This window comes from Monopterus albus, unplaced genomic scaffold, assembly GCF_001952655.1.
Source record: "Monopterus albus unplaced genomic scaffold, M_albus_1.0 scaffold7.1, whole genome shotgun sequence".
Classification (NCBI taxonomy): Eukaryota; Metazoa; Chordata; class Actinopteri; order Synbranchiformes; family Synbranchidae; genus Monopterus; species Monopterus albus.
In genome coordinates, this window is record NW_018127887.1 from 5,328,646 (window position 1) to 5,338,029 (window position 9,384).

General features: G+C 39.2%; 1 protein-coding gene across 3 annotated transcripts in view; it reads left to right on the forward strand.

The window, feature by feature from the left end:
• The window catches only part of scamp2 (secretory carrier membrane protein 2), a 10,568-nt gene extending 3,223 nt beyond the window's left edge, over nucleotides 1-7,345 (forward strand). Inside the window, exons 2-10 of one of the 3 annotated variants that reach the window (XM_020623141.1) lie at nucleotides 677-754; nucleotides 1,112-1,198; nucleotides 2,232-2,343; nucleotides 3,912-4,040; nucleotides 4,484-4,552; nucleotides 4,589-4,679; nucleotides 5,098-5,199; nucleotides 6,361-6,478; nucleotides 6,769-7,345. In XM_020623141.1, coding sequence (XP_020478797.1) covers nucleotides 677-754; nucleotides 1,112-1,198; nucleotides 2,232-2,343; nucleotides 3,912-4,040; nucleotides 4,484-4,552; nucleotides 4,589-4,679; nucleotides 5,098-5,199; nucleotides 6,361-6,478; nucleotides 6,769-6,918 — 936 coding nt within the window. In that variant the 3' untranslated portion in view covers nucleotides 6,919-7,345. Of the gene's footprint in view, nucleotides 1-676; nucleotides 755-1,111; nucleotides 1,199-2,231; nucleotides 2,344-3,911; nucleotides 4,041-4,483; nucleotides 4,680-5,097; nucleotides 5,200-6,360; nucleotides 6,479-6,768 lie in introns of all 3 variants that reach the window. The other 2 variants (XM_020623148.1, XM_020623131.1) reach the window with 2 other exon arrangements.
• The last annotated feature ends 2,039 nt before the right edge of the window (nucleotides 7,346-9,384 follow it).

Sequence of the window (9,384 nt, forward strand, 5' to 3'; positions counted from 1 at the left end):
CATTCCTGAGATATCACATTTACTGGAATGGGATTGACAGACAATCTTTTCTGAGCAGTGGGTGGCCTCTCATATCACTTAGAAATAAACTAATTTTGAGGTTTTTAATCATCCTGAATCCACCAGGGTAGGTTGATGTTTACCAATGATTCACCCGTGAGTCCTGTTAAGAAGCGAGTTCTTTGCAGATAGTGATTCACCAGAGCCTTTTAGATGTTACTGCAACAGTAGGTGGTTGTTATTGTAGTACATTTAGTCTTGTTCAAAGCATGGAGCCAGACTTCATAGTCTAGGCTGTCTTTTTTTTTGTGTGCGTCTCAGGGAATGGAAGCCCCTAAAGGGGAGTTCATCAGGTGATAAAAATCTGTTTTTCAGAGGTCAAATATCAAGACTCAATGTTAGTGAGATGGACAAACCCACGGGTCTTGCTATACATTTTTATTGATTAAGTGCCAAGAACTACAGTTTTGATACTGCACTGATCTGTTGCTAACCCCTTACCAAACCCTACCTTTGGTTGGCATAATGGTCAGAGACACTGTCCTGTACATTCAGACATAGTGACCCACAACTAAAATCTTAGTTAATGTGCCTTTTAAAGTCTTGGTTCACCCAGTTTATGTAGATACATTTGTGCTGATTAGCTGATAATGATCAGTGACATGTTGTTCTTCAGGATCCTTCTGTCACACAAGTGACCAACTCTGCCACTGAACCAGTTGACCAGTACAGCCCTTTCGGTGCCCATTCCACAGTAAGACATCTGAAATGTGTCCCTTTGTTCTTCATGGTCATTTTTAGTTAGGCTTTTTTCTTCTTCTCTTCCTTCAACCTTTTTAAATCTCTTCTTTCTCCCCTTTCACCTTTCCATTATTGGTTTTTCTTGCCTTTTGTCTTATTTGCCACTTCTTGCTCTTCATGCTTTGGTCTTGTTCTCCTTTTCCTTGATAGTCTTCTTCCTGTCCTCCTGTATCCTCTTACTCTCTGTTTTCATTTCTTCCTTCATTTTCCTGTATGTTTTCTGGTCTTTTCTTGGCCTTATTGTGTCATTATTGTGTCCTTGTACTTTTCTTCACAACTACTGTTATTTGTCTGCTTATAATTTTTTCAGGAAGGCCTAGCTACAGGTACCACCCCAGCCTCCACCTCCCCCTACCAGCCTGCTGTATTACAGCCATCTACAGAGCCCAGTCCACAGGTGAGTCCCACATCATTGGATACTACATACTCTGTCTCTGCCAAACCCTGCACTTAATCTGCTGCAGCTGAAAAATACTACGCTGAAGTAGAGTGGGGGTACTACTTACTTGGATTTGGTGTTATATTTGCAGGTCTGTTACTGTTCACACAGCCATTAGTTGTTGTATCTTTCAGTTTCCCCACAAAATAACCAGTACAAAAACCACATGATGAACCAACAAGTACATATAAAGACCAAAGAATTATACAAGGTACCAAAACAAACAAAAAATTAGCAAAAAGTTAAGTAAATTATTCAAAATAGAGGGAAAAATAACAAAAATACAGCCATGCACAGAACCTACTCTTGACTCCTCTACTGGTTTTAGTTTCTTTGTTTCAGTATTTGGATTTCTTTTCACAGAATTAAGCATCATAATACATAACACTTTTACTTTTAGTCAATTGTTAGCTTATTTTAAACCTCTGCATGGAATATGTCTCATACCTGGATGTGTCTACAGAGCTGTCTGCCCCTTCAGCCTCCTAGTACCCTCTCCTCAGCCAGCAAGTGTTACCTGAGGATGTTTGGAGGCTGCACACACAGTTTACACAATATTATAATGAGCTTGCTACAAGCACTACAGGTCTGTTTTTCTGCCATTCAGACATCAGACATGATGATCATGAATATGTATTTTTTGTGACTGAACAAATCAGACTTAGGCATGCATGTAAAGTTACAACATGCAGGTATGGTCTTTTAAATAGTGAAAAACATTCGTAATGATCAGATGCTTGCTGACATCCACATGTACCCTTGATACTAGAGCACAGGGACTCAACCCTGTGTTAAAGATGTAAATGAATAATAAATAATGCTGGTTTAAATGTTTTCTGTCTATCATTATGCATCACTGTCTTTCAGTGTGAGTATAGTCTTGTTGTCTCTGCACCACATCTGTCGGTATGTAATGTGAAGCCACTGAAAGCTAATGTCACAAAGATAATCCTTGTACATTCAGTGTGTGTTTGTGACACTCCCTATTCAGGCGACTGCTGCTGTGGCTCAGGCCAACCTGCTGAGGCAGCAGGAGGAGCTGGAGAGAAAAGCTGCTGAGCTGGACCGCAGAGAGCAGGAGCTTCAGAGCAGAGGCGCAACAGGTCGGTAAAGACCAGACCTCTCCTCTCTGCAGTGGTGTCAGAAGAAGCACAGCAAACTGAGACAGGAAAACAATTCACAATATGTACATTATGGCTGTCACTTTTTATTCAAATTTCGAACATTTGTTCAAACGTGAAAAAAAAATAACAATTGGAACTGTAATGACCTTGAACATTTGTTCAAACGTTAAAAAAAAACAAAAAAACAATTGGAACTGTAGTGACCTGTTCAAATCCAACAATGTACGCTATGTCAAAAAACACAACAGGCCATTTGATGTAATTTGCCTTGTGGCTCAACAAAGGACCTTCTTAAAATTGACTGTTTGACCAGTTACATGTCCTGTTGACCTCTCAGTAAGGCAAGCTATTGACAGTATGTTTGCAAGAATAAAATGCGGGACAGTAGCCAGAAAGTTTGTGCTGATCGGAGAGTAATGAAACCAGAGTGGTGTCAAGGTAAACGGTTTGAAAGCAGATACTTGACTAACCTGCAATCTCACTGACCAAGTGAGACAGAGTTAATGTTACTACAGACGAGTGGAGCAGCACCCGATCTACGCCTCATCTGACTGTCCTACCCCTGTAGCTTACTTGCCCTGAAGAAGACCGGTGGGTTGAAACATTGGCTCCACATTCTAAATGCATCATGTAAGCTTTCAGTGTATGGTCATTTTTGACCACACTGTGTGGTCACGTGCTACCCCTGCATCATGTGATGATATCTTAGCTAAGCTCTCCTGATGCAGCACATAAATCATCCAGATCAGCAAGAGGTGGAAAAAATGACAGCCCTAATGTACCTTATGTATCAAAGATATAAATGAAAACCTTGCTATGAAATATTAAAAATGCATATTAAACTTTAAATTGCCCTACTATGCTGGTAGTATCCACGGATGACTACAGATGTTTTATCACCTTTGTTTGGTTTTATACTGACATGGCTTTTCAACTGTTTACTGTTAATGCTGTTTACTGCATTAGTATTGATGTTGACCTGTACTGGAAATACTATAGCCTCCACTTGTGTTTACCCCACTCTCGTTTCTAAATATATTATCACACAAAATGACCAAATTGTGATCACACTTCTTAGTTCAAGTTAGAAAAATATCAAACATGTTGGTTAAATCATCTCAAATGCAAAAATGTTATTTAAAACCTTTTTATATATACACATACATATATATATAATATATACATTTTCATATCATTTCAGGCTTGAGTTACTTGTGACAGACATGTCGTTTCTGACATCTTAAAAGCAGCATTGTTAAAAAATAAAAAAAAAGAGAGAAGTTAATGTTTGGTGTGTGTGTGTGTGTGTGTGTCACTAAATTCTGGAGGCAGGATGTAGATGCTACACTACTAACAACCCCAGTGAATCGGTAACTATACTATCACCAGCGCCAGTACAGGTTCTGTGTGGGTGTAGGAGTGAATGCTACAGGGTCAGGTGGGCACCCTCTCACTAACTGGTGTTTCACTGAGTTGGGCCCACGACACCGAGAAGGCTCAACAGCATGTTCCAGCATTCTAGAATGACATTGTCTCTGTTTTGACAGGTAAAGAGAACAACTGGCCTCCACTTCCTAAAATGTGCCCCATCAAACCATGTTTCTATCAGGACTTCTCTGAGGAAATTCCCCTCGAGTACCAGAGAGTCTGCAAGATGATGTATTATCTCTGGATGTGTAAGTACATCACATGTGGCTCTGAGCTGAAATGGAAGCAGAAATTCAAATAATATATGCATGTTTACCTTTGTATACAGAAAATGATACTTGGATCAAAATCCAAGATGTCTCATTGCACAACATCTTAAAACTGTGCTGTATGTCAGTACTTTGTTTTGCACCAACATATGTAGTGTTATTTGGGCTCTCCGTCTCCTAATGCCGGCTGATTTATAACATCATCTTCCTGTCTTTAGACAACCTTCAGTTTTAATACTCCTTTACATTGCATTATGGCTTTTAGGTGCTTGGTAACATACAGTAGAATGTTATTACATGTTGTGATATGTTAACCAGCCTTGTTGTAGTAGAGGTGTTTCTGTTTGCTGCATAAATAAAGATGATGCCGACATTATTAGTAGTGCTGATATGACTCTTGTCTCTCTCCACTGTTTCTTCAGTCAACTGTATGACACTGTTCCTCAACCTGCTGGCATGTCTGGCTTACTTCACCACTAGTACAGAATTTGGTGTGGACTTTGGTCTCTCTATTCTCGGTGAATATGGTGTGGACTTTGGTCTCTCTATTCTCTGGCTCATTCTGTTTGCTCCCTGCTCCTTCCTCTGTTGGTACCGGCCCGTCTACAAGGCCTTCAAGTGAGTCAGCTTTATTCTGCTATTACTTCACTAGTGGGTTAGTGAACATAAACAAATGTCAAAAATGGATAACAATTCCCATGTGATACAACATCATTTAACAGCACCACAAACTGCACCCTGCAAAATAACAGAAACTGAACATCATAACCATCACAAAGGGAGGAATTATTGCAGGACTGGTGTATTAGACTGTACTGTTTTTAGCTTAGTGTTCCTAATAAACTGGCAACAACGTTTCTGTAAACAGTAATAAACCCAATAAACATTACTGTTTGCTCAAAGACTTCACCTGACACATACAACATATGCTGCATGCATAAAATGATAAAATTATCACTTTTATTTTGAAATCGCCTACGTTCCTTTGAAAATATTTTGAGTAAAGTGCATGATATGTTTGTTTTCTCATTTTTAGGACTGACAGTTCCTTCAGCTTCTTCTTCTTCTTCTTTGTGTTTTTCTGCCAAGTGGTGATCTTCGTCATCCAGTCTGTAGGCATCCCCAAATGGGGGAACAGGTGGGTCACACACTGCATGCTTAGTATTAACATTTGGAGAGTTTATAAAATGAAGTTTAAACAGTTTGTGTTGTGTTCCCAGGGATCAGTGAGGGTCTCAAAAACGTGTGGGTGATATGTGTATGGCACGTTTAACATGAGCCCTGGGGTTAAGCAGCAGGATGAAAAAGGCCAATATGTTTTGATACATCTCACTCAGCAAATGGAAAATGTCCAAATCCCAGCCCCTTCAGGGAAACTGATGTGATTTATGATTCTGGGCTGTACAAGTAAAATTTGACTTGTAGACTTGGCCAGGAAATGTGCTGTTCTCGTTCAAAAACATACGTAGGATTCTACACTCATCTCACTACAAACAATGAACACTGAGTTAGAATGGAATATAAAACTAAACTGTGTTTGCATCCATACTGCTGCCTTTTAATTGAGCGATGAATTATCTGAACAGGACAAATTCATTGGATTTGCTAGCGATTTCTTCCTGACTCATTCTCAGAAATCCTCTATTTACTTGCAGTTCTTTGCCTTTCTTATCTGAATTACTACCAGTCAGCTGTCCTATAAACTCCTGGCCTCTCTTTTTCCTCCTTTTCTGCATTCGCCCATCTCTTCTGAAACAGACTTTCCACCCTTCAGCCTCTTTGTCGCTGGTAATTCTGTGCCTGCTGCTCACTGTCTCTGCTATGCCCTGCCAGCACTCTCTCTGTCTTGTTGTCCCTTTATTGGTCCTCCAAAGTATTTCTGTTCCAAAAACAAACCAGTTGGAGTCAGATTATCACTTCAGAGGTCAGTTTTAAAAGTAGAAGTTGACTTAGCCTTTCCCTCAGGCTGTGGGACCCAAAAGGAACACGGAGAATGTAGAAATAAACAAATGTTGAAATAAATAAATATGGGGGAAAGTATAGAAATAAATAAATGTAAAAGTTTTGTCCATTTTAAAATGTATTTATTTTTAATTATTCACAGTCATGCATTTATTTCTTGAGCCTTCATAAGCCTTTGCCTCAGGCTTCTGGACAGTTTGAAATGTATGTTAGAGAATGCATTCATGATGTAATAACAGCACTTTTTATTATCTTTGTTATGTTATGTTTAATATTTTGGTTTAACTCGTGTCGTTTGTAAGATCACCTAAAACCTAACATTGTTTGTTGACTCCAGTGGTTGGATCACTGCCATCGAGGTCATCTCTGTCAACAAGGCAGTGGGAGCCATCATGATGATAGTGGCCATCCTCTTCACCATCTGCGCTGTGCTGTCCATCATCCTGCTCAAGATGGTAAGAGTTTACTCTCTTTTCCTAATATTTTCACTGCTAATTTGTGGGTTAGCAGCTGTGGATTACTTTGGATCACTCTGAATAAGGATTAGTTTTACTTGTGAGTGGGAATGTTTCGTTTTAATTAATACATAAATTGGGATTATAACACGTAAATTTGCCTTTGCTTTTGAATCTTGGACGGACTTTGGTGTAGCGAGTTTGACCAAAATGGATTAAGTATGACACAATTACATAATTGATCAGTGTGACCCAAGGCAGCCATTTGATCAGAGATTCTTCCTCCTCAGGTTCACAGCATGTACCGCCGGACTGGGGCTAGTTTCCAGAAGGCCCAACAGGAATTCTCACATGGCGTCTTCACCAGTAAAACCTTCCAAACAGCTGCCACTGGTGCAGCATCCTCCGCTGCCCAGGGATCCTTCCAAAGAAACAATTAAGAGTAGAGTGAGTTAAGCTAAGCTCCATTTAACAGGCCAGGGTCTATATGTTATCAGGTCAAGATGATAAATGCTGAATCCATGAGGAGGTTTAAGTTCACTGAGACCTAAACCAAAAGTAACAGTGACTCCTCCTGGAAGTTATTGGTACTCTGGGACCCGGTGGCTGCTAAATTATAATCTAACCTTATAATATATAAACCTTGAGCTAGGTTAGGCTACATTATTAGCCTCCCTCCTTTTGCCCTCACCATCAGTGCACATATATCTCCCCTTGTTAACTTTTGAGAGGGAAGGCCCACACCAAGTGCACTTCGAGGTGGAAAGCATGAATGAACTTGACTGATTGCTGGCTTTGTATATTTTGTGCGCACTTTTTGGCAATGCTCTTCACAGTGTGTGTGTGTGTGTGTGTGTGTGTGTGTGTGTGTGTGTGTGTACTGGCATGCTGCTCACATAAATTCATTGTGTGTGTGTGTGTGTGTACTGGCATGCTGATCACATAAATTCATGTGGGTGCTGTACGCTGGTGTCTTTTCCACATGGATGGTGGATCCTGGTCCTGTACTATAAATAAGATGAAGTGTTTCTGTTTGTCATTGATTGTCTTTTTGTTTTCAGTCTTGAAAAACATTTCTCTTTGCTGTTGAATCCAGTTTGGAAAACCTTTTTGTTGTGTATCTCACAAATTTCAGTCTAACATGAAGAAAAGTTAACAGATAAATCATGTAGGTAATTGAAATCTGTCTGACTTCTGGATGTTGCTGTAACTGGACCCAAAATTTTGCTTTGACATTTTGGAAAAATGGAATCAGGAAATTGGTGGAAATGTTTTATAGTGAATCTACTCCTGGATTCATATAGTGCTTTCTGCCTAAAGATCACATCAGTGCAATTAATTGCATGCTTGAAAACAGCTAATTGAAATTAATTTAGATTAAAGAATACAATTTGACTTCACCTTAGGGCAGATTTTCTGGCTAAAGCATCAAACTGATATATTTTTGTATCATATTAATGGTGTTTTGAAGCAGCTTCAACTCCATTTTTGCTCCAGAGTTTTCTGTAGAAACTGAAGCAATACTAACTGTGAAAATTGAATTTTTTCCCAGTTAAATAAATTATCTCAAGTAGTTGACAATAGTTAATAGTGTTTGCTTTAATGTGCTTCAGTCTGAGGCCAATTTGTGGTGATTTCATAACTAACAGTAAATGCAGGAGGAGGGACGGTTTGTTTTTCATGTAGATTTTGAAGTGCAACAGCGTTTTCGACCGGGGTGAATCATTTTGACGTGATTGGAAAATTACTTAGTTTTCACTCATAATTCTTGGCGCTCCGATGAGGTTTGACAGTCACGGTTGTAACAGGAAAAATGGGACGTGAATCCCAGATTTCTTACTTTGTAGTTTCTACCAGAGCAGCGTGAATTTGCTGAACAATTACCTTCCTTTAAAAAGAGACAGTGTTTCAATGTCCACTAGTGCACAGCTAAGGTATTGAGTTCATTTCACTTTTTCACATAGATTATTTCATGTCAGAAGAATTTAAATTCTCATAAGTCTTCCATATACCTCTTTGTGTACCATCAAGCTCTAAATTATTTGTGCTGATGTATATTTTCTATGTAATTTCCACTACCAGAAAACATGCATATGTGTTTATTTGATGTACTGATGTAAAACATCAGCTTGGATATGATGTACGTCAGCATTCGTAAAGAAGATCATTTGTGTGATAAGGGTCGAACTTAAGGTTTGATCTTACATCTTTATATTATGAGAACAGAATTTGTGCCTTTCGCATTTCAACATTGAATATAGCATCTAATAAAATGCTTTGCTTTCATTTAAAGCTGTAATTGTCTTTTTTTAATCACAATTATAGTTTGCCTTAAGTTGATGAACCCTTATTTGACATTTTGCACTGTCAGTATACTTAATCGCCATTTAGTTAATGTTTCACCAATATTTTGTTCTTACAAACATTACTTAATTTAAAAGAAGGGTTGTTTCAGATCAATTTAATGTGACAGTATTGCAAAGGTAAGGGCACTTTTCTATTAAAGCGTGTCATGAAACTGGCCTAAATCTCATGCCTTTCTATGTGACAGGCTGCAGATTCTCCACAAGGGGGAGCTGCGTGGTCACAGTCAGATCAGATCTACACAGGTCAGCCTGCATCTGTGGGGGCAGATTAAGCATCTTGAAATACAACTGGTTGGAACTGGGATGAAGGCTCTGTTCGGAATAATGTAAGGAGAAATACATATCAGACTTCACTTCCTTCAGTTTGTACTCCCGGGCTTTGGGATCTAATGTTTAAATCATAGATGACATCATCTAGCAACCTGTGGTGAGTCAGGAGTCTCATTTCTGACCACTAGAGGGGAGCATGGAGCTCTGTGGAGTGAAGTGCTGACTCACTGTCAGAGACACGGCAATAAGAAAATATTTACAGTACGTTGT